Below are 25,505 nucleotides of genomic sequence, written 5' to 3' on the forward strand. Positions count from 1 at the left end.
CATAAACGCACGGGGGGAGAATATGACGTCATCTACAGGACTCGGACCACAGAGACACGAAGCACAGGGTTGGACGGGCTGGTTAAAAGCCTGCATAAGACGGCGACTGGAGACAAAACTAAAGGAGGAAACCAGTTAAAAAACACACCTCTAATTACACACAAAGTCAAATTGACTGATTTACAATTAAACTGCTTTCATGGTTATAAATAAGACTTTGAACATTAAAAGCTTTCAGCTTGAAACTGCAAAAAGTTCTTATTTTCTGTGTGAAACTGTACTTCTTTAACGACTTAATGCCTGTTGTTCCAAATATGCGACAAGCCACTTCGGCTCTGAAATGACTTGAACTGAATCGACTTTATTTATTAAATGAGGACAGATATAAAAACATGGACATACTAGCCTTATCATGAGGCTTTCAGGAGCTGCTGGTTTGCAGCTTTTGTCCTTTGGTTGGGTTTTACATTTACAATAAATATGTAAAATAACAGAAATAAAAAAAAGACTAAATCCAGTTTCAAAGACACAGGAACACAACAAAATGATAGAAAATACACCCCTAAATGTAGCTTCTACCTAAAAGCAAAAACGGAAAGGAATTTGTTTTTTAATTAGCTGGAAATAAATTCAGACATTGAGGGGTTTCTAACGTGTGTATCTATAGTATTAAAAAACACTATGTACGTTTTGCCCACAGCTTTGTCCTGTCTTTGATGTCACATGACACGTAGGAGTTCTTGTCTGTGGCGTGGAGCGCTTTGCCAAAGTGGAACCAAATGTAGCTTAAGTCTATTGCTGCATTCACAGGGGACGCGATTCGGGTGTCAGGGGTGCGAGTTTCAACGTACAGACGCGGTGCGACAACCAATCAGGGACTCGGCTTTGGGCATGTGACGCTTTCAGTGGTTCGATCAAAGGGTAGAAGAAAGAAATCCAATGTGGGCGCTCGATGCTATCCATCCATTTCCTCAACCCGCTAGGGGCTGCTGGGTTGCCGGAGACTGTCCCGGCTCCGGTTGGGCGAAGGCGGGAGACACCCTGGACAGGTCATCAGCGAGCGAGTCCGAGTCAAGCGGACATTTCTGATTCAAACCCAAGCCGGTAAACAAAACCACGTGGCTAAAGATCACCTCGCCCATTGGCCAGGAATTACGAGGGGCGGGGCAAAGGAACAAGAGGCAGAAAAATGTGAAAGTCCTGCCCTTCGTAACCTTTGCTGGGATGGTTTAACTTTGTATTTTCTGCATCAAGGTCAGGTACAAAACCTTTGACTTTGGTACGTGGAGGCGTGCGGCACGGCGCCTTTTTAAGACTTTATGACACATAGATTGTCTGGAAAACAGTGAGAAGCTACGTGCAGCACGTTGTGTTTTATTCAGCCTGCATTTCATCCCACCACATTTCAATAAGTTGCTCTGCTTACATGAGCGGCTACGGTGGCCGTTTCGGTTCAGTTGTTCCGCTCTGAATTCAGACTGAGAACACTCAGGGTGAAGCGGAGCTCAGTCCGATTGGAAACAATCCCAAACCACGGACTCGAACTCTGGTTTACTTTAAGGGAACCAAATGTGTCCAGTCTGAATACACCCCAAGTCTTTTGGTTTAAAACGCACATCTTTTTCACGAGTACGTAAAACTTTGGATTTTGCCCTCTCAGCCCCTGTTTGACCATCTGTCTGTTTCCAAATAGCAGCAACAGGAAGCCTTCGTTCTTTCCTGTGAGCATCAGCCAGTTTAGAGTCAGTTTTTTATACTGAGATCATCCTGATTTTTAAAACAAGTCATCAGATTTTGTAGAGTGGATCTTAGTTTGTCGTTGCCATTAAACTTTACATCTGTATCTTCTCTGGAGGCACTAAACCCAAATGTTTCACAGTGAGGAACTAGGAGCTTTTAGCTTCATGTCTCCGTTTGATGAGCATCACGACTTTAAGTTCAGCATCTTTAGAAGTATTAAATCTGCAAACATGAGCACTTTTTAAAGTCTACGACCTATTAAGAATTCTGTTCTGATCCTCAGTCCTAAACGCCAGACAGAAATAGTCTTTTCTTTTCTGAGATCTGACCTGTTTGTGACTAAAATGACATTTCAATAACTGCAGGTGATTTTGATAAAAAGCCTCAAAAATTAAAACTGTTATTAATGACAGCAGAGGTGAAATACTTGAGCATTTTTATTTGCAGCAAACAGAACGGTACATTTCAGAAACAACAACGGTTTGGATTCATACAGCAGCAACTTCAAAGTATGGAAATGGGACCAACGACGTCTCAACTTTTATTCTTTCAAATACATTTTCCTTTTTTTTTCTTTTTTTAGCTGAAGGCTTCCCATATATGACAGTTTTATTTGGTGGTAATAACTGTATGTGTTCCATTCTTCGCTCAAACTGCAGCTATCCTCCAAAAATGAGAGATTGTGATAAAAAAAAAAGAAACACTAAATTTTACACAAAACATGGAAAATATGAAGCAGAGTCATGAATCCAAAATGTGATTTTCAGTAGAAAAATTATTTTTTTTGTGTGTGAAATTTAAGCTTGGAGCGGTTATTCATTTATTGTATTGTTAATTTTTTTTTTTTTTTTACAAAGATGCAATGAACCCTTCTTTTGCTAAATGCTAAAAAAAACATTTGAATGTGGTAAAACTAAACTTTTTTCCTGACTTTTAGCTAAAAAAAACTTTAGAAATTTGATGTTAAAAACCATCAAATAAGTGAAATAAACAAAGATACATGTTGTAAGATCACATAAAAAAATTGTGAACTGATTTTTAACACAAACTTGTAACTCTACAAAGGTTTTTTTACATTTATGGGCTAATTAGTAGAACAAACCAAAAAGTGGTTTGTTTCTGCTTAATCTTTGCACGCTGGATGTCGCTAAAAAAATTCACAAAGTACGTTCTAATCCAAGACTTCAGGATTGGGCCTCCAGACGTCAGGGACAGCAGACTTGGCTGGACACACCTGACACTCCAGTTGCCCATCCCTCAATTTTAGCATCATTTTGACCCCCCCCCCCCCCCTAATAACTTTTTATCCAATAGGAAATAAACCCCAGCATGAAGGGGTTAAAAGGAAGTAAAAATTGAGGAGCAGTTTGGAGAAAATCAACGTCCCAACAACAATCGGTCCAGCTTCTACCATGAAAGCAGCCTTAAGGCAGATGGGGGGGTGGGGGGGTCTGAAAGAAGCAGAGTCCCGCTGCACGCGGGTGTGACGGATGGGAAGCAGGTGATCATGAGAGCTTCAGTCTAAAGCTGAAAGCAATGTCGGAGCAGCAAAATGACAAGTTCTTTGAGTTATTTTTCTCCTTGGAGGGGGGGGGGGGGTCCATCAGAAAAAGTACAGAGTGAAGGGGGAGATGAGAAGCAGAGCTGCACAAACATGTGAGCCCACAAATACACACAAACACACACAGGCGTGGCCTCCACTGTTGTAATCAGACGCCTCTACAGTCCAGCATCCTCATAAAAAAGGCCGTCCTTGTCCCGCCGTTTGCATGAGCTTTTCCCGTCGACGGGCTGCATTGGGGATTTCTGACCTGGGGGGGAGGGGGTTCCATTAACAGAGCTGAGTCTTTAGGGCCTCATTTGGGCTCGGCCTGCCGCGTCCGTCACTCTGCCATTAAGGGCTTTCAAATCTTGCTCGCGTCCGACTGGGGGTCAGTTTCTTAAAATGGGGTTCCTCATCAGGGGCTGCAAAGAGGGAGGATTGAGCTGAGCTGTGACTGTCCTCTGCCACCTCCTTCCCTCCACTCCGCCGCAACATGAACGCTTCAACATCCGGCCGCCTCACGGTCACAGACTCACAAGCCATGCAGAGGCCATTCATTCGCTCTCTGAATGTCTGACAGCTTTAAAAAGTGTTCAATCTGCAAACAGCTGCTCAGCTTTGCTGACCTTTATTGCCTCACACTTCTGCAACGGTTTCACTCAGAGGAGACAAATACCCAATCCCACCGCTCTTTAAAGTGTGTTAACCGTAGAGAAAGCCTGAACTGATGCAAGGCGAAACGCACGGGAAAGGAGGATTGACAGAACCTGCGTGGAAATGATCTTTTTAGACAAATCCATTTCCTCAGAGAGCTACAATTTTGTAAAGGAAACATCCAGATCTTTCCTAAGAGTTTTCTCCTTCAAACGCTTTAGGATTGGACGTGTGACGAGCAGCCGCTGAACCCGAGGCTCCCGCTTAAGCCTTAATGTGATTCGTTAGATAATAGCGTCTCCCACTGGCGTTACAAATCGCGGAGAATGCTGCTGCTGCATGCAGGATGAGTGTTGGCATGCCGTTGTCTTACCATGATGGTGGTGACGATGACGGTGCGGTTCTCTATGCCCGTCGTGTCGTTTGGCAGCAGGGGAGAGTCCTGGATCAGCACCAGTTTGTCTGCGTCGTTCCAGTAGCCGATCTGCGACGGAAAGGCGGTTAGATTCCACGCCAAAGCAGTTTTTCACAAAATGTGTCAAAAAAAAAAAAACAGTGGGAGCAGACGAATGCGCCGCTGGTTCACAGTCGCGGTCCTACTCCTCAGTATGTCACCGGAAAAAAAAAAGTGTCTCAAAGCCGAAAGCGACGGACAGATTTAAGACTTTATGACGATGATTTAACTTGTTTTCAGAAAAGAACATTTTTACTACAAACAGCAAAAGCCGAGAGATTGTTAGACAACACAGCAAGAACAACATAAATGCAGAAAATATCCAACAAAACCAGGGAGCTTCATGAATTTAAGGATCTAAAATTTGCTTGGAAAGTGAGGTTTCCACACGGAAAGCAGACCAGCTTCACACCAGACACGGATTTACTTGTAGTTTGATTCCAAACATATTGTTGACCATATTTTTTGGACAATAGGGCCATACCATATTGTAGGACACATTACACGAAACAAATCAGCCGTATAATGGGCTAGGACTACACTACCCAGAATGCCCAGAAGGGCCAAGAAGCAGGCAATTGGTCAGAGGGGTTAATGGGAAGTTTTCATACAGAATGGTTTGCTCTCTTTTTTAAAAAAATCTTCACTTTAACAAGAGAAACACTTCAGAAAAGTCAAACTTTACTGTTAACAACTCTTAACATTGTTCGGTTGTTAACACTGGCTAAATGAGAACTGGACTGAGTGGCTCCTCCCCCTGGCGATCCAAACAGGAAGTACCTGCTGGCTCCAAGAAGCCGAAACCCTGTAGACTTTTATAGAGAAATAAACAGCTGTTACTCAGTCGTTCTATTGGTTAGAATAAACATTCTTCCTCTAGTATCTTTATTAAATAACATCTTCTTGATTATCCTAGTTTTTTTTTCCTTATTTATTTCTATATTGCAAATTATTCATGTCATAAACTGGCCAATCAGATGAATCGATAAAAGTAGTTGGTTCCTGCTGGCTCCCAACTCCGATGCTCAAAATGCTTTGTGTAGCCACCCCCCTTTGAGCAGTAGGGGTGTGGCCTTCCAACAAGCTCACTTTCTAATTGGTGAGAGTAGTTGCCATAGAAACGATGACTCACACAGAGTCGGATCAATCGCCGCATACAGATGACGGCTGGCAAACGTGTTTTATGGGTGACGTTATTCGCATTTCCTCTCAAAACAGACAACAGTCTGCCTATAGGTGACGTCTGTGTTTACTTATATCCCCAAAAACACACAAGAAATTACTTTCCTGCTCTAATAAAGCAAACTTTTTTTAAAATCTGTATTTTTTTTGCCCTTAAGATGCTAAAAGTGATTTGTTAAATCATTTTCCTTCTTTATAGAAGGTGCACAACGTTTGAATTTTTATTGGTTTTATTGGTTTTATTTATTTATTTTTATTGGTTTTATTTATTTTTATTTAATGTATCGATTTTTATTGATTTTATTCTGTTTGTTTTAGTTTGTTGATTTGTTTTTATTCTACATTGTTCAGCTTCTGCTTTTTTAAAAGCGCTTTATAAATAAAGTTGACTTAACTTGACTTGAATCCATTTGCATTCCAGTCAAAACTCTCTATAAACCTGTACGATTTGAATAGGGTGATATTTATGAATGCAGTCATTCTTTTAACGTTGTTGTCTGTTGGTCAGCCTCCAACCTTCATGACTTCTTTGAAAACGACGGCAGGAGCGACGTCTGCAGCTGAGCCTTCGGGCTTCACGTGACTTGTGAGGCATCTCAATATCTGCACTTTCTATGGTAAGAAGGGAAGTGCGGGGGGGGGGGGGGGGGTAGCGCCTTCTTTCAAAATAAACAGCCAATATCTGCAGAGCCAGAACACGCCAAAGTGGATGTATTGATCTGAGACGGCGGCTTTGACAGCAGCCGTAAACAGATATAAGTCAGGGGTGGAGATGAAGCGCTGGAGCATCAGAATGATGGAGGGATGTGGAATGAGTGTGGGAGAGGCTGCGACCCCGCACGCATTCGCCGTCCTGAGAGGAAGACGGGCCAAAGCAGCCCATGATTGATGGGGGGACTCGCTCCTCCGCCTCGATCGCTTTCTCTTTCAGTTCATCCTCTCTTCATCATTCTGTCCGGCGGCTCTCGCCGCCTCTTTTTCACGTCTTCCCCGAATTTCATTAGCATACTCTCATAAGATCCGGAGACGCAGGCGCCTGTTTTATTTCTTTATGAGAGCACGAACCAAAAATCTCAGTTCACCAAATGTAAGCGACAGCAGCATCAGTTGGCATGAATCATCTACATGAAGACATACAGACGCAGGCGGTTATGTAGAAACTTCAAATGATCTTGTGATGGTTTAAAGTCAACGGTACCAGTAAGTAGGAGTTACTTGGACTAACTTTGATTCGCTGAAACATTACAACTTTGGCTGGCTAGTTTGGCCAGATTTATGGGTCAATAAAACACAAAATGACAGTGGAATCAAGTAAACCACATGAATGAACCATCTAGATCAGGGGTCACCGCCCTGCTGATTGGCTGGGTGGAATCTGGCCAGTCTCTGGTTGACTAAACACACCTGATCCAGGTGAGCAGCAATTACTGGAGCGGGGTTCGCTGCAAAACAAGCAGGGCGGCGGCCTATAAGGCACAGGGTGGGTGATCCCTAATCTAGATGGTTCATTCATGTGTTTTAGTCCTGATCTCTTAACACCAGCCCCTCCTAATCCACAAAAAGGAGCAGGTTCTCACATTGTGACATCATACGTGAGGAACAGCCTCTTCCAGGAAGAGTCTGCACTGCCAGCCCCGCCCCCAGGCTAACAGACACACCCACTTTCTAAACGCTTTCCTATTAAATGCACAGTATGCACATCCATCCTTGCAAAAGTTCGGATGTTGTTCGTTTTCGTGGGGGAGACGCAGACACGCTGCCGAGGCCAGATCTAGGATGATGTCATGAAATGGGCGGGTCCCACAAAGAGCTAAAGGCGGAGCCTCAGAGATCGAGTCATCCATTCTAAACGCGTCCGCATTGCCATAGAAATGGGTTAAACCTGATATGCTGAGACAGGCGGAAACACTGATACATGACGGCGGTGCTGTGTGGTGCTTTACCCGTCTGGGGCCGTTATTCTTCAGTTCAAACACATCCATGGTGTAGTTGACCCGCCGTCCATAGTGGTCGAACTGGACATTACCTGTCAATCCCTGCAGACGCACCTAGAGGCACAAATGAAACAGAAAGAAAACAAAAATACAGCATAATCCATACATTTATATTAAAAAAATGACATTTCTAACCTGAAAAGGCAGGAAACTAAAAGAAATTAGGATCACTTCCTGTTCCTTCCAGGTCTTGAAAATAAATGGACGATCTAAAAAATAAACAACTCTGTTTTGATAAGCTTCTGTCAGAATATGACAACAACTTAAAGATACATAAACCTGCTTAAAACATTCTGAACCCTTATAAAATGGAAAAGCGCAGATCTCCAGAATAACGTCTCTCTTTTAGTATAAACGGAGACATCTGTTGTAAGTCATGGGCATCAAAAATAAAGACAGTGGCATTGATGTAGACATGAAGAGATGTATTCTTTACTATGACAAATATGATAGATAAATGAGCGAAAAATACTTTATGTGATAATAATAATGTTATTCTACAATTTAAAAAAGAAAAATAAATTTTATAGTGTTAACAGAAAAAAACAAAACATTCAATAAATGTTATTTCATTTTTAACTAATTTATCCACTTGTACTCTTTGTACTATTTAGGGGTGTAAATGATTCTTTTAACGTTTCAATTCCTATCATAATCAGTCTTTGCTGATCGGTTTTGGATCCGATTCACTGGTTGACATCAGGACATCTTTAGCCAAAACTTCAACCAGATTCCTTGGATTTCTAACCCACCATCCAAATGGTAAATTCCAAGATGGATTTATTTTCAGAATTTTTGGACGGGTGAGAATTTAGCAGTTTGTGTGTATTTTACGCAGTTTATGCTCAATTATTAAGTAACTTTTTGCGAGTTGCATTCGTTAATTTGTAGATTCCACAAACTTTTCGTGCACTGATGCATAACTTTTATATCACGTTCACATTATGTAACTGACGCCCCCCTTTTGGTACAGATTTGGCTTTTTTACATTGATTAACGTGTTCTTTGCGTGGTTTATCCGTACTTTTTCGGCGGTTTTAATTTTGTTCATCCGTGATACATCTGTGAAAATTTCACATAAAGACCACAAGTTTCTTTCCACGTATATTCATGTCTGACGAATTCTCATTTGTGCAACATGCCTCAAAAATGTGCGTAGCTGCTCCGTGACATTTCCTTCAGGAGCAATGGCTTTCTTGCTTCAGCTTTGGACACAGGGACATATTTACAGTGCACAAAGTATTTGCAGCAGGTCAGCAGTTCCTCACCTGTTTCAGGGTGCGCTCCATGTCAATGCCTTGGTTCCAGGGCGCGGCGGGGTTAGCGAGGCAGTCGCCAGCGTTCCCTCGGCGGGAAATGTCCACCTTTTGCCTGCGTAGGTTCCTGAAGGCCTCGGCCATCACCATCACGCCGTCGTACGTCAGAGCTGAGGTGTACTGAGGGGCAGATCACAGACATCGTTCCGGCAGGAGAATTCCCCAAAGGATTGTCGCTCAAGACAAACCGAGGTAGTTTTTTTTTGCTGGCTGGAGGATGAATGTGGTTTGTAAAAGTGCAGTTCTTGTTACCGGCTCTGTCTGTTTTGGCTTAACGAGACACACCAGGAAAAGGTATGAAGCCAATTAAATGCTAATTTGGGCCGACAGGTACAATGTTCTACCGGTCAGATCCTTTTAGAGGGAAACTGAGCTCGACTGGCGCTTCCAGGAGGCAGAGTTCCTGCTTCAGAGCTCCTGCAGCAGCTGCTCATTATTTTCTGGAAATAGAACAAGAAGGAGAGAAGAGTAGCGCATGTTTCCAACAAAGTGTAAGCCTCCCAACTTGCCCTAATCTATCTTTGACCCAAAGCCTGAGCTTCCTCTGATCACTCTCTCACTAAAAAGCCACACATTTCCCTAAAACTCACCTCTGGCACCGCAGAAAAAAAACAATTGAGTGACTGATGGAGAGAGCAGAGGGGGAAAGACGGGGAAGAGGGTTTTGTCCAGCCGGGAAGCAGCCTGGCATTAATTATCCCGGCTAGCAGGAGTTCATTAACTCTGCCTCAGGCCGAGGTTGAGTCCTATTTATCAGGCCGCTGCTAAGCAGAGCGTCCAGGCTTTTAGCAGAAACAGCCACAGTCGCCTCACCGTCACTCTTTGACAGCAGGCCTGAAGTCACGCACATAAACAACGCAGGTCCGGACCGACTCCCCAGCAGTCCTCACAGACGGGCCTTTACTTTGGTGACAGCAGATTAACTCTGACAGAGACGTACTTTCCCAGGAACTGCTGGATGTTCTGTGGAGTCCAGCCGCACTTATCCCATTAGAACTATTGAAACCAACAAGCAGTTGGTCATGTTTGAAATGACTGATCTGTTGAAACTCTGCAGACATTTTTTTTAAACAGGACTGCAGCCCAAACCGTTAAAAAAAACGCTTTAATTTTTCCAATCACACTTCTATGCTAATGAATTCAGCCCGGTGCTAAAATATTTAAACATGACATCCGATTAAGACAAATTAGAATGCAATAATAATCTCATTTTAATGGGATTATTAGGTTAACAACACATTGCTGTTCTACGGTCATGCTTGAGTGTCATTCAGACACAATCACTAATAAACTCGAAAGACCTTATCCAGTTATAATCCAACAAAAAACATCCATTTAGTACAAATTTAATATTTTAATTGTAATAAAAAAAATGTTCCTTGAATAGGTAATTTATCTCAGATTAAAAACATTGTGGTTTCATAATTTAATCAGAATTATGCATTGAATCGAAATGAACTGAAACATTGATGTTCAGCAGAAGTGAGGGAAGCTGCAGGTTTCCAGCAGAACCAGAACCAGAACCGGGGAGGTGGAGTGGGGGGGGGGGGGGGGGGGGGGTCAGGACACAGAAAACAGTCACACAAAAGCAGAGTCTGCACTTTTAGACACAAATCAGGTAAATAAAACCCCAAATCACTGCCGGCCCCAAAACTGGTTGAACTGAGACTCAGATAATTTAATGTGTGTGTGTGTGTGTGTGGGGGGGGGGGGTCTATTAGGCTGAATAGATTCTCAGGAGGGAGAGCAATTTCTCCAGAAATGCAGTGTTGGGAAACAACACAAATTGGCGTGGTGTAGACTTTTATTTTGAAGGAACACGCAGAACCCTCAGCCCTTCCACGCCGCTGCATCTGCTTTGGAAAACAGAAATCCTTGTTGGACACACAGATTTGCTCTGGGGGGTGGGGGGGTGGACAAGTTTGCAAACCGGCATGGCGTGATGCCTTCTTGCCCCAGTGGCGTTTGCAATCTGTGTGGCTCAAGAAGGCTTGAAAGTGGGTCAGTCTGTCACTTCTCTGCGAGTGACGGAGGCGGATGCGGGAGCAGACCGCTGACGTCCTGCATCCTCCTGTCCGTCACTTCTCATGCATTTTGACTTAATTTAAATATAAATATCGGGTAATTTTAGATTACTACTCAGATTTAAGAAACATCTTTGAAAACTCTGAAATCATCATTTGTTGAAAGCAGTGAGTGTGTAGAAATGAGTAAATGTATTTCTCCTCTCTTCCATCCAGGCCTTAATTTTAATGCCAATATTTAACAGCTTTTAAGCCCCAAACATGGGCAACAATAAGAATGTTTCATGTACTAAAAGTTCATCTGGAAACCTGTCAGGAGTCGACGGTTTAGGAGCCCAAAGCGAAGCAGACCAGGGTTGTGTCCGAATTCCTTCACTACTCACTACATAGGCCGTTCGCCATTTTATTGTAGAGTCCGAATCTACAATTCCAGAACCTAGTGTCCAGAACATTTCCCAGATGCATTTTTACTCAATGAAAAAATGTATTTAAAGTTATTTTATATGAATCATCTGTCTTTTCTTCATCAGAACACAGTGGATTCATAAATGGTCTTCGTGAAATGTTGATAAATACCAGATTTCATTGTTGGCAAATGGATGATGTCATATTTGTAAATGAAAGTAGTCAGCACCCTAACATTGACGTGTTCTCCCTACCATGACAAAGGTGGATAAAGGTGGAAAGATTTCATGTAATCCATGGACACCAGTGAAGATCACAAATCATTGAAGAAAAAAGGTTCAGCGTCTTGTGGGGTCATTTAGACTAGTGTTTTTCAACCAGTGTGCCGCGGCACACTAGTGTGCCGTGGGAGATGGTCAAGTGTGCCGTGGAAAATTGCCCTCATTAACTGATGTAAAAACATTTTCCATCTCCAGGATTTCAGCTCTGTGTTCATCCAAACAGGCCCTGATAAAACACTGAGGAGTTAGGAATATAAAAGATTGTAAAATACTTTTTCTTTGCGTTTATTTTATTTTATTAAAGACATTTTGATAAGAATGACCGTACCGCGATTCAGCTGCAACTCCGGCTGTATTTTGGAAAAGTCCCGTCCTTTTAACTGTCTCCACCAATCATTCTTGGGGAGCTTAATCACATGTCATCAGTCTGACCAATCAGAAGTGGTTAAAGTCTTCACTTCCTTGTCCCGATTTAGCTCGTAAAGTCGCTCAGTTCTAACAAAAATAGCAGCTAAAGCTCGTCTTTTGCGCTGTAGCTTTCCACAGAATCCGGTATCCGACCGTGGAACAAGTGAACAAAACAATGAAGCTCCGAAAACCGATCTCCGGCCGTTTTATGCACTACATCTCCCATGATGCATTGGGTTGTGAGAGTGACAGGGCACAAGGAGATCTGTCGTTAGACGTCTTGAAACCAACGAACACACATCAAACTATTTTTAAATCTTCTAACTTAACTTTTATTGAATCTTTTAGAAAAAAACAGCTGCAGTTTCCAGCTTTTTCTGTAACAATTATCTCAAAAATGCATGTGAGATTGTGGAGGGGCTGTAGATCAATACAGACTATGAGTTTATCCTTCTTTTTTTAAATTTTTGGATGCTGGTGTGCCGCGGGATTTTTTTTAAGGTTAAAGTGTGCCGTGGCTCAGAAAAGGTTGAAAAACACTGATCTAGACCCTACAAGATAGCACAAGGGACGGCACAAAAATGGAACGTACCATTCTGGTACTTGTGGTAGGCGTATTGTGAAGTATTTGTGAAACGAATGAAGGTTACCTGAACCTGTGATGCTGTGGTACGGTGTCCTTACACCACACTCTACTGTAGTTGTTATACTGACCGTGCACAAACGCTGCAGGAACGGGTCGTGCACGTTTCCTCATTTCTAACAGTCAGGGGCGTGCACGTATCTCTTGAACAGCACCAACGGGTCCTCTGCCCGCTAAGGCAGTTGTGATTGAGGCTTAAGGGGGAAACAGGAAGAACTACGACAGCCGAGGTTTGACCAAACTGAAAGACGTGAAGGAGGATCAGCAACTTCAACCAGGAAGAAAGTACAAAACCGGAACACGGATGACAAAAACAGAATGACAAAACAAACCGGAGAACCCAATCCTCACACCAAACCCAGCCAGCGTGACCTTCGCCCTATTGGAATACCTTTGGTGGAGCGTCTGAGCCGGGGTATTCCCTCTGATCCAGCTTGTTCCAGCGCTGCATTAGTTTGATGACCATAGGGTTGCTGAAGTCAACCAGCTGGAAACCGGTCACGTTGGCGCCGCCGTGCATGAAGCGCTCCAGGTTGATGTCCTTAAAACCCTTCAGGGAAAAGAGCGGGAGCGCACATGGCGAGGGATGAGTGGAAACGCCGCTGCATTCATCAGCACGTATAAACATTGGTACAAATGCTGCAGGGATGCTCCGGCTGATGCTCACAGACATCATGATAAATACATAAAACATAAAACTCTTGACGACTTAAAAGCGTGCACACTTCACTTTTCTGATCCCGACATTTTGCCGGAAGATTCCCTTGAACAACGCCATCAATTAATAAAGAGGAGAAGGAGCAGTTTTGCTGCTTTGCACTCTATTACAGACTTAAGCGAAGGCATTAAGAAAACGGCATAAAGATTGAATATTACGCTCCCGTTAATAGCTTGGCAGTAAAACTACAACAGGTACTTAAAAATCTCATAAAATCACGTTGGGGCCAAAACGGACACATTCCAGAGGCTTCACTCAGCGGGAAAAACAAACGCAGAACTGAACCCGACAAAATATAAACATGTATTTTATTTTGATATTTGTGCTGTGAAACTGAACAAAATGACAGTTAAGAATCTTGATTTTGTAGCGTAACTAATATACAGAAGCTTGAATACATTTAATCTATTAGTTTCCTACTTAACTCGTTATTTTACAGATAAACTAATCTGGAATAATCCCTATTGAATTAGACGGGGATTATAGTAAAATAATATTTTAATTGGATGTTTTTGCCTTTTGTTTATTACGCTGAGAAGCCTTTATTATGGTTAGCATTTAGCTCACAGTCAGCATGAACAGAAAAAGGGATCAATGAAGCCGTTTAGCACGTTGGACAGAATAAACGGATAATTTAACAGCTGACTGAGTTCCTTTTTCTGTAACCCTAAACCAGGGGCGGAGCTACAGGGGACCAAAAAAAGCTTTGCATCACAGTTGCCTCCCCAAATTTATGAGTCACTATTAGTATAATTATAAACAAATATTAAGAAAACATCAATACAGGTTAATTTGTTATGGCCTTTGACTCTGGTGTTTTGCCGTCCTTCCAAAATTTCTGCTGGGATAAGCTCCAGCAACCCCTTGACTCCAAAAGGGATTCAGTGGGTTCAAACATTTGGTATTTACAGATGTGTGTACATCTAAGGAATGTTTAGTGTTTTATTTAAAGCTGTACATTCTCTTCTTTACAGTTATCTTTAGTATAAACTGCTATTTATGCCCAGAATTGCAACCAAAACAAAAAAGTCCCAGAAACATATCCTTTCAAAAAACTTTTTTTTTTTTGCTACACAAATGTTTTAAACATGCGTTATGTGTCATCCCGCTTTTTTTCTATCTTTGATTTCGCATTCACAAATTTCAATTTAGCGAAATAAAGCTGCCATCAAACAGCTGCTGATTGGTCCAGATTTTAACCAATCAAGTCGCCATATTTATCTGAGAAGCCCAATCAGCTCTTTTCACCCTCGATTCTGCTCTTTGGCTGAAGAAGATTTCAGTTTTAATCATTTTAAAAAGAATTCATACTTTCTTTTTTTTTAAGCATTGATTTATTTTTACGTAGTCAGATTTGTGGTTTTATGGCTGAGGATCTCCTGAAACCGTAAAATAAACTGTAAAAATTATCTGCAGACATTAAATCAACAGGCCTGTGTGTGATCTGTGAATCCTCCGAGGCAACATATTGGTAACAAGTTTGATTCACTTTAAAATGTGTTTGCTATTTAAAATAAATAAATAAAAAGATTTAAAGCACATTTTATCGTTTTCTGCAAAGCAGAGTTTTAGAATAGATTCACAGCAGTAATAAGTAAAAGAATGATGGCTCACCAAAGCAGACTCAATGTATTTAGCAGAAGAAATACCATATTTTACTTTTAATGTTCATTTTTTTTCTTCGAGTAAATTTGCTTGTGATCCAAAGGGTGTCCAATTTTTTTTAAGAATTCTTGTGTTTTTGCCCAACGTAAAAAAAAAATATATATATATTAACTATATATTATTCTTGAAAAAAATGCTGTTTTCTCTCAATATTTCAAAATTTCAATTTAAATCTTAATCGTTATAAAATGTAACTTGGCGGAGTCGGAGTTTTGCCGTCTTTTTTCTGCTGCGGACATTTTAATCACGCTGGTCGCTACACCAACATGAATAAATACAAAATCCTGCTTTATTTTATTTTTGAGGATTTGTTACTCAGTCTGTGTGTTACTCAGAGAAAAACGGGCCTGAATGGTTGAAGACGGTATAATCCCGGTTGAACGGAACCGATACAAAGTCCAAAGTCCGTGTCTTTTTCCAGGGACCATCAATACGAGACGGAGTCACCTGATTGGTTAGAATCTAGACCAATCAGCAGCTGTTTGACGGCTGATAGGTCACGCTAAACTGAAACTTATGAATGCAAAATCAAATATCGGGAGAAAGCAAAATGAGACGCAATTCGTGTCGTAAACGCAAAAATATTATTTGTACGCAAAAAAATATTTTTAAAAGCAAAAAAATATTTTTAAAAGCAAAAAAAAAGTTTTTGAAAGCAAATTTTTAATTTTTTCATTTGCTACGCAAAAAGTTTTGTTTCCAACATATTGGCATAAATATCACTTTGTACTTTAGCCGTTGTATAAGAACGCAGAACTAACCCTGCATCTAAATACTCAACCGTGGGTATAGTTGCCTTTTTTGTTGATTCTGTTTTTTTTATTTAGAATTTGAAGATGTTTTATTTTCATTAATGTCTTTTTGATGAGCCAAATCATTTTTTGAGGCAATTTAACTGTTAAAGTGTAAATTTATAATTGTTTTAAAATTGTGAACATTTGTGCATCATTTAGATTTTTTTGCTGATTTTGGATTTTCTTTAGCCCATTTTATCCAAATTCTTGTAGCCAATTTATACCCAAAATAAAAATAAACTTTATGTAAGGTTTTCATTTATTCTATTAAGCATTTAAAGTAAGGAATCTGTCTTTTTGTGAGTTTGTCCTTAGCCTTTTTTACATTTTTGTCTGTTTGATCACTACTTTACTAATGCTTTGTGCACATAACTGTAGAAAGGTGATTACAATTAGTTACATATCAAAAACAGAGAAATAAGGCAGAAAAAAGGCTTTTGAAGAGGAATAGCATTTCTTCCTCACCAGGTTGGCCATGATGTAATGGTAGCCTTTCACGTGTTTTCCAACGCTGACAATCTGTGAGGAAACAGAGCAGACGTTAATCCGACTGGATTACAGCATGGCAGGTGTTAATTACATGAGGTGATGCATGTGACAGGCATGAACGTGTGTTGACGCGGGGTCCGTTGGGTTTAATGCGCAAAAGATCGACCGTCTAAATGAATGAAAAGGCCGTCCCCTCACACATCCCGCTCTAAGGGACGTGACCGTCAACACACAACCACAGAGCCCAGAGATGAACGCTCATCCTGAAGGCTCATGGGAGATCCTGCTGCCACACGGTATAGCAACATATTTAAAAAGGATTCAGACATTTGGGAAAAGTCCCAGGATATTCAAAAAGGTGAGCATCCGTACAGCTTTTAGAGGGATTTCTTCTGAGCTCTCATCAGTCTCTCTGTTTTCACCTGAATGGAAATCCCCCAAAAAGCAAATTCATCCGTTGACCTTTCAACCCGAGCAGCGGTTCTGGTGGATGAGAAGGGTGTCATGCAAACCTTTCTCATCAAAATCACAGATGGAGATTAGATTTAGATTACAACAAAGCAGTTTCCCACTTTAAAGACAAAGAGCAACTGATAAAGACTTGAGACTTGACTTGAGGTTACAGTTAAAGACTTAAGAAGTGACTTGAAGTTACAGCTAAAGACTTGAAACTTGAGTTGAAGTTATAGCTAAAGACTTGAGACTTGAAGTTTAGCCAAAGACTTGAGACTTGAGTTGAAGTTACAACTAAATACTTAAAAAGTGACTTGAAGTTACAACTAAATACTTAAAAAGTGACTTGAAGTTACAGCTAAAGACTTGAGACTTGAGTTGAAGTTACAGCTAAAGACTTGAGACTTGAGTTGAAGTTACAGCTAAAGACTTGAGACTTGAGTTGAAGTTTAGCCAAAGACTTGAGACTTGAGTTGAAGTTACAGCTAAAGACTTGAGACTTGAAGTTTAGCCAGAGACTTGAGACTTGACTTGAAGTTACAGCTAAAGACTTGAGACTTGAGTTGAAGTTATAGCTAAAGACTTGAGACTTGAGACTTGAAGTTTAGCCAAAGACTTGAGACTTGAGTTGAAGTTACAGCTAAAGACTTGAGACATGAAGTTTAGCCAGAGACTTGAGACTTGAGTTGAAGTTACAACTAAATACTTAAAAAGTGACTTGAAGTTACAACTAAATACTTAAAAAGTGACTTGAAGTTACAGCTAAAGACTTGAGACTTGAGACTTGAAGTTTAGCCAAAGACTTGAGACTTGAGTTGAAGTTACAGCTAAAGACTTGAGACTTGAAGTTTAGCCAGAGACTTGAGACTTGAGTTGAAGTTACAACTAAATACTTAAAAAGTGACTTGAAGTTACAGCTAAAGACTTGAGACTTGAGACTTGAAGTTTAGCCAAAGACTTGAGACTTGAGTTGAAGTTACAGCTAAAGACTTGAGACTTGAAGTTTAGCCAGAGACTTGAGACTTGAGTTGAAGTTACAACTAAATACTTAAAAAGTGACTTGAAGTTACAACTAAATACTTAAAAAGTGACTTGAAGTTACAGCTAAAGACTTGAGACTTGAGTTGAAGTTACAGCTAAAGACTTGAGACTTGAGACTTGAAGTTTAGCCAAAGACTTGAGACTTGAGTTGAAGTTACAGCTAAAGACTTGAGACTTGAAGTTTAGCCAGAGACTTGAGACTTGACCTGAAGTTACAGCTAAAGACTTGAGACTTGAAGTTTAGCCAGAGACTTGAGACTTGACTTGAAGTGACAGCTAAAGACTTGAGACTTGAGTTGAAGTTACATTTTAAGACCCGAGACTTGACTTGGACTATTTTCCGAAGACTTGAGACCTGACTTGAAATAAATGCAAGGACTAAACAAAGAACACATTTCTAGAGATGAGAGTTCATTTAAAAAGCAAAAATCTAAAACTCAGATTTGCTGTGAGTCATATTTGACATTTTGTTTTTGGTTTTACGTCTTGAAATGAAAATAAAAACATGAAACTGAGACGTTCCAGCAGCTTTCAGCAGGAAAACAACTAAATGAGAATTTTGCCCCGTTATTCTCTTTGCCGGCGCCTCTGCTGGGTTCCTAAATGTCTTTAGCCACCGACCCGACATCAGCGAGCGTGACGGATGCTCGGCATCATCTGGCTGTGACTCACTGAGCGCTTTTCCTCACCCGTCATGATCACTTATCAGATTAGGAAGCGCCGCCGCCACTCAGAGCTCACACAGACACGGACTTCACTCTCTGGTTTTCTTTGCACACGTGTGCAGGACGTTTGGACCTCGGAAACGAGTTCCAGGGTTCGATTGTTCAGCGTCTAATTGAACTTTCACCATCATAGATCCATGAAGTGTCGATTTTTTTTATTCATGCCAAATGTCTCTGTTTAAAGTCTCTTATTTACGTTTGATCTATTTGTGAAAATTGTTTATTGTTGTAAAAGAAATACCTATGGTAGAGGAGACGTGTGTAACAAAAAGTTGAAATGCCACAAATATTAAAATGAGATAAGAAATCTGACAGTTTTTTCTATATTTCTGTAGAAACAAAAACTCACCTCAAATGTTTAGAATATTCTAAACAATTTTTTTTTCAATTCCTGCTGAATGCAACCACTACAAACATGTCAGAGAGTGAGGAATAACATGCAGCTTGGCTTCACGATTTCATGTTTACCAAATTATATCAAAATTTATGAGTTCTCATAAAAAAAAAAACCAAAAATTTAACAAAGGAATAAAAACTGTCAATTAATCTGTTTCACTGATGTCTTTGATTAAAACGTGTTATTTATAAGTTCAGTCATAAATTCTCGTGTCTTTTTTTTTTTTACATTTGTGCAGCCACCATAAAAACTTCTGTGATAACTTGAAAAGTTCAAACTTTATTTGTAAAACTAGAGTAAAGAGGCAGCAGCCTGAAACTCCCATGATGCCCCTCTTCTTTCAAACACCTCTGTAGGTGGGTTCCCTCTACAGGTGATCAAGATCTCACAAATCAGTAAAAGATTTTTATATATATGTAAATAAACATATATATATAGAACACTGTTATTTTTGTAAATATTCTTTCTAAAATGTGTATTTGTTAATTACTGTCTGTACATACTTGTGCCAAACTCCATGCTACTGTGACAAGGAAATTTCCCATTCGTGGGATTAATAAACAAATCTAATCTAATATACATAGACACAGTATGTAGATATACTAAACCCAAAAGCAAGTTCATTTTTTTGGTTTGATTTTTGTCATGTTTCTCACCTTCTCTTCCTGGTGCACAAGGAACAAAATGGTGGCAAAGGCCTTCACTTCCTGTTTAGTAGTTGGGCACAGGAAGTGGAAAGAATTTGGATTTCTTTGTGTATACTTTTGTTGTAATGATTTGAGTTGTTTGTTTATTTATGTATGTCTTTGTTTGCAGGACTTTAATTGTATTATTTACAGGATGTTTCTATATTTGTTGTAATTATTTGAAATGTTTGTTTAAAATGGCTTCCTTCCTGGGCGTGGCCAGCCAATCAACTGGAGGCTGTGCAGCCCAGGTGTGAGATCAGCAAATAAAAACCTGAACCTGAACTTAAAAGTCATCTGCCTCCTATGTAAACCCCTCTTGTCACATCACATTGTGGCAGAAACCAACTTTCAAACCACAAACACACAACCATCCTGGACCCCCCAGAGCTCCTGACAGGAGTCCTTCACCTTCTCATGACCCACGCAGGCGGATCACAGGTCCAGCCAGAGATCTCCAGACATCAGCTCCACATGAACACACCTGTATCTCCCAGAATTAATAAAGCCTCTTAGCCAAAAGAGGGCACAGCGTCTTGTTTTTGTCTGCAACCTCTTAGCTTTTAAATACAGAGAGCCGTGATAAAAAATGCTCTGAGGGGAAGAAGCTGCTCCAGTTCAAGGACCTGTAGGTTCTCATCACATCTCATGGTGTTGGGGACAAAAACCCAAATGCTTTAGCGTCAAGTCAGGTCATCTGCAGCTTCAGGAGTTCTAGGGGGAGTTTCCGGTTCTGCTTCATCTTGTTCCGCTCCAGAAACGGGCCGGTATCTGTCTGAGGTTCCATCGTACATTTTAGATCTGCTTTACCCACCTCACATTCATAAGAACTACCACGGAGATGAGGTTTCTATCTTCAGCTGAGTCTCCTGCAGCGTCTCTTCGTAGGTTTGCATTCAGCCTCCCGACAGTCAACATCTGGTTCCTTCCACTGACCTTGATGTTGATCATCAGCCGCTAATGAGGCCCATTATGCATTCAAGTCCTCGGCTGGGACGGGGGGTGGTTTGTAGAGATGAAGGACGTCCACCGGAGGAAAAACAGGCTCAAGCAGATGTTTGCGCATGAAGAAGCTGCGAGTGAAGCAGAAGCTCTCCACCAGCCTGGCATGATGGGGGGAGGACCGGAAGACGCGCTCGCGTTGGCGAGGTGAAGCGTTACAAGTCTGACAGATGTCAGAGGAGAGGACTTCTGAATAATTGAAGATGTACAGAGACGTGGGTCGCCCCGAGGAAAGATGGAGGCACGAAGATGAACAGGAGGAGAAAGAGGGGGGAGGGGGGGACGCCATCGCCGCCAAAACGGGGGGAAAATAACAACACTTGTGAAGGTAAAAACCTTCCAATTAGCAGAACCACGAATGGATGCAAACTAACATCTACTGGAAAATTAGAATCACCGACTCGTAAAAACAAAACTTTTTACAGCAAAGTCTGAAAACCTTTACTGATAAAAGTCAAGCAGATAAAACATCCCACACTGCAAAAACCGAGTCTTAATACAGTAAAAAAGACCCCTGTATCAAGAGAAGTCGTCTTATTTTCTGTCTTAAGAGCAAGAAAAGATTTTTTTATCACTCAGGTTTGAAGGCAGGAACCCAAAACTTTATTAAACTCAAAGGATGACAAACCTAGGAACTAATGTGTCCCCATATGGGGGTCCACCAATATGGCTGATGTGAGTTTTGGGGGTTTTCGGGTCGTAGAAAGGAGGTGTGTCTTAGTGATCAAGATGTCCTTCAGGTTAAAACTAAATGCTGGAGAGACAGTTGTGCTGCTGGAAAAGCATAAAGGCTTCTCAGAGGTTCGTCACGTTTCTCACGGACAGTCAGAGGTTAAAACCAGCCGACATTAGTATGATCAAGACCGCGCCATTCTGGATACGAAGGATGCGATGGCCGTGAAGTATAAACTGACCTTGAGGCTGTGAGAGACGCTCAGTAAAACCAGAATTTCCTTTAGCAGGAACAACAACAGTGGTTTCGTTTCCCTTTTGCTCTTTTTCACTTCCATCCTTGACAAATTTCTGAAGAGCACATTCACATTGATGAATAAGTATTCTAGAAACAAAGTGACTTCTTTAAAAAGCAGTCTTTAAAAAAAGTGAGGCATGTGTGACGAGTGCAGAGATGCTAAAAAAAACAGTCCAGCCGTTTTTCTCCATGTCAGCCCCCCAGCAGACGGTTTTTCATCAGCTGGATCACAAAGACCCTCCAAGAAACTGATTTATTATGACGGCTTTGAGAGTAGGAGACCTTCTTCAAACTTCAGGGAACATCTCTGCACTTTGAATGTTTTGGATAAACTGGAATTAGATGAAGGTAAAGTGGAGCATCACCTGCTCCAGCATGTTCTGCAGCCTCTCGGCCTCCAGGTCGATGACGAACTTCTTCTCCTGCCGCCGGTCCAGGTCCTCCAGAAGCCGGCGGTAGTTGGCGTCGTTGAAGTTCTCCACGCAGATGGCGCTGATCTGCCAGTTGTTCTGGCCGGCCTTTTCCATGATGGCCTGCAGGATGGCGTATCCTGATGCAGACAAGCGTGGAGAGAAAGGGTTACGGACTGACAGAGAAACATGGAAGAAGCTGAACTTCTTTAGTCCCTGCAGCTGCTGCCTCACATGATACAAAACGCAGATTTGCAAAAATGTTTGTGTGGAAAACCGTCAAAAAAACAAACGTGTAAAATCCATCCATCCATTTTTGGAACCCCTTTTTGTCCCTTTCAGGGTCCCGTGGCTGCTGGAACCAAACCTGGCTGCTCGTGGGCAAAGGCGGGGGAGACCCCGAAAATCACATTTCAGCTGCGATGGACCACAAGACTGACCAAGACTCTGAACAAAATTTACAAAAACTTTCACTACTTTTTGGCATCAGATCACTGCAAATAACTTTAAAAAAAAAAGCAAAAATACCACAATCTAATAAAAAAGATTCTCCTGTCATAATTAACCGAACAGACCTAAAAAATCTCCTGCAGACAAACTGGAGTTACCTTCACAGAATGTCACTTCTGATAGTTTTGTCAAAATTGGAGCCACATTTCTTATGCAGCTTGTGTGGCTGCATGTGAGGGCGCTGTCAGCATCGAGGGGAAACTTTTAAAACCTTCAGAAACTTACATTTACATCAACTTTATGAGACATACAAACTCTGTTCTGGTGTTTACAAGTTGTGAGGAGTCAACAATAAATAAGACAAATGTTCTAGAAAGAGTTTCTGAAACATTTTAGGTTTGTAATTTCTTTATTTGAGTCACAGAATCATTTTTTGTTCTTGGATGCCTGAGAGAAAAATGCAGAACTGTAAGAAAGCTTCTGTGGTTTGGTGAAGCTGAACGGCAGTAGGTAAAATTTTATAAGCGTCAAGAATTATTAATATATTGTGGAAAATCTCTAAAAAATATATATTTTCCATGCTATAATGATCCTATCAGCTTTAAACAAACATTAAATCCATTTTCTATTCAGAACATATTTTTTATCAGTAACTTTTAATCACATTTGTAGCTACTTTAGATGCTAAAACCCCTCTCAGGTTAATTTTTTAGTTTGTTATCATGAATAAGTGTCATTTAAATTAAATGTAGAATCACAAAAACATTAATTTATTCCAGAATACGAGATAAAAACCGGCTGAAGTTGTTTGAACTGGTTGAAGCGGAGCTTCTCCAGGCTGAAGTGGAGCTTCAGACCATCTGAAGTGATTGAACATATTGCTCATAATTGCTGACTTGAAGCCCAAACTGGCCTCCTCTCTGCTGGCTGCCACTCTCTGGCACGTCGCTGAGTGGAAGCAAACTCCTCGACAGCTTTCATCCTTTTCCAGCCGGTTCCCGGCTTTTGGTCCAGTCGGGGGAACCGGGCTTCCAGAGCCGCATGCGGCGGCAGACGTGGGGGTGGGGGACAGCCTGGTCTCCGCCCGATTTGTGTACAAAGAAGACGAGTGTTAGAGCGGAAGCTCGGGAGCTGCTCTCCAGCAGGAACAGATGTCTTTCTTAAACGGCCCTCCTGGTGGCCATCGCAATCTGGCAACCTGTCTCCCTTTGCTCCCAATTAGTGGATTAACCTGTGTTCTGGCAACCTGGCTCCTTCTCCGCCTCAAGTATCCCTCCCCTGCCTCTTGCCCTCCATTAGAAGGTTGGAGGAGCCAGGAGGGAGCGCTGGTCAAAGCGGCATTCCCATGGAAAACACACATGCAGGGGAAAATGCGTCCTGACGTTTTGGCTACTGGGGAACCGTTCTCAGCTGAGATGGAACCAAAACGCAGATCCCAAACCGTTCTGTCGTGTCATCAAAAACAAACATTTTTCATCTAAGACGCCTGTTTAAAATAAACAAAGCAGTTCTGCTTTCAGGAAGGACAAACAGCTCCTCTACAGCACACACTGATCCCTAAGCGAGTGGGAAATTGCTGTTGTAATAAAGCAGAGGCCTTCCTGTCGTCTTCTAAACCAAAACCTAAATGTGTTTGTTTCTCTCGCTTTGGCCCAGATTGAAGGTTTTTTGTTTTCAGCGTCTTCTAGTCTCCAAAATTGGCAAAAGCCAGCGGTGTTTAACTGCAGCTTCTTGGCCTTTATCGAGCGGATCGACTGGAAAGAGATGAGCAGCCGTTTGGTCTCGGGATGAGCGGAACTCCGTTTGGCTCGTCCAAAAACCATCCATCAAAAGAGGCGTTAAGCAGAAACATTTGCTCTTTTCTAGGAAAATGAGGGGAGAAAAATGCTGAAAGCTAAATTTGAATTAGAAGTTGAAGCAGAACGTAATCATTGAGTTGAAGGAATCGTCGGAAAATGGAAGAGAAGGAAAAATCGGGAGCAGTTCCATTTTGAGTCAACAGAAAATAAAAGCTGAGACGAGTCCGACAATGATAAAAAAAAAAACATTAATCATACATACAAAATTACAAAACAGTGGTTTGAGTTGTTTTGTTAAATAAAAATTATAATTTACAAAAAAAGGTTGAATCTTTTAGAAATATGCTTAAAATGCAAATCAGCAAATCTGCTTGTAATAAATGATGTTGTTCATCTTAAAATAAGTGCCACCAACAATAGAAACAACTGAAAGTACCAATAACTTAGTATTTTAATCAGCTTTTACTGTACAACACGAAAAATGACAAAACTGGAACACGGAGACAGAAATAATGTAAGACTGATGGAAAAAACTAAGAATTTTCATTTCATTTAAATGTTAAAAAAGACTGAATGGTTGAAAAAGTACAAAAATAAAGAAATATGATGAAAAATAAACAATTAAACCATGTCCCAAATTGGCTTAAATGAAAGTATGAGACATTAAAAGTTGTTTTTTAATTCTTCCTAATTAAATGATCAAATACTGACTCATTTCCTAAAAGTACAACATTCAAAGCCAAACATTTCAAATTCTGAGGACATTTTTAGGTCTGTTTTCAACATCAAAGTCATGTTAACCATTTAAAAAGCTTTATAAGTTCAAACAAAATAAAATGAAAGTTTATTTTTTTATCTTTTCAGTGCATGTGACTCTGTGTGGGTGAATCCTGAGGTCAGAGTAGAAAAATGCTCCAATATTCAGTCAAAACCACCAGAGTTGTGATATAATCTAAAGATGAGCCTCATGGTTTTCTAATGTCAGCTCAATCCAGACATCTGGGTTTTTAAAGACATTTCAATCAAACCCTGGATAACCAATGGGATCAAATTTGGCTGCTGTATTTTTTAACTCAACTTTCTCAACGGTTGAGGGCTTCCGGATTCCAAACTCTCACACGTCACTATTAAGGCTTTTTTTTAAAGAGTTTTGAGCTCTACGTTCAAAACACGCAGCTAGTAAACGCGGGTTGAAAGTCAAACCAGGCCGACCTTTGACCAATCAGGGACTCTGATTTGGAACTGACGTATGGACACTTAAT

The 25,505-nt window shown here is 41.0% G+C and overlaps 1 protein-coding gene across 5 annotated transcripts in view; it reads right to left on the reverse strand.

Annotated features, from left to right (window-relative positions):
• Window positions 1-25,505, reverse strand: part of LOC101175340 (glutamate receptor 4) — a 170,066-nt gene that overhangs the window by 44,994 nt on the left and 99,567 nt on the right. For all 5 annotated transcript variants that reach the window (XR_002874661.1, XR_002874660.1, XM_023962862.1 and 2 more), the window contains exons 4-9: window positions 21,950-22,134; window positions 16,287-16,340; window positions 13,036-13,194; window positions 8,836-9,003; window positions 7,517-7,621; window positions 4,311-4,421 (exon numbers count right to left, since the gene is read on the reverse strand). Coding sequence is in view for 3 of the 5 variants with exons in the window: in XM_023962862.1 (XP_023818630.1) it covers window positions 4,311-4,421; window positions 7,517-7,621; window positions 8,836-9,003; window positions 13,036-13,194; window positions 16,287-16,340; window positions 21,950-22,134 (782 nt within the window). In the remaining 2 variants the exon portion in view is untranslated. The remainder of the gene's footprint in view (window positions 1-4,310; window positions 4,422-7,516; window positions 7,622-8,835; window positions 9,004-13,035; window positions 13,195-16,286; window positions 16,341-21,949; window positions 22,135-25,505) is intronic.

This window comes from Oryzias latipes, chromosome 14, assembly GCF_002234675.1.
Source record: "Oryzias latipes chromosome 14, ASM223467v1".
In the NCBI taxonomy this organism is placed as follows: Eukaryota; Metazoa; Chordata; class Actinopteri; order Beloniformes; family Adrianichthyidae; genus Oryzias; species Oryzias latipes.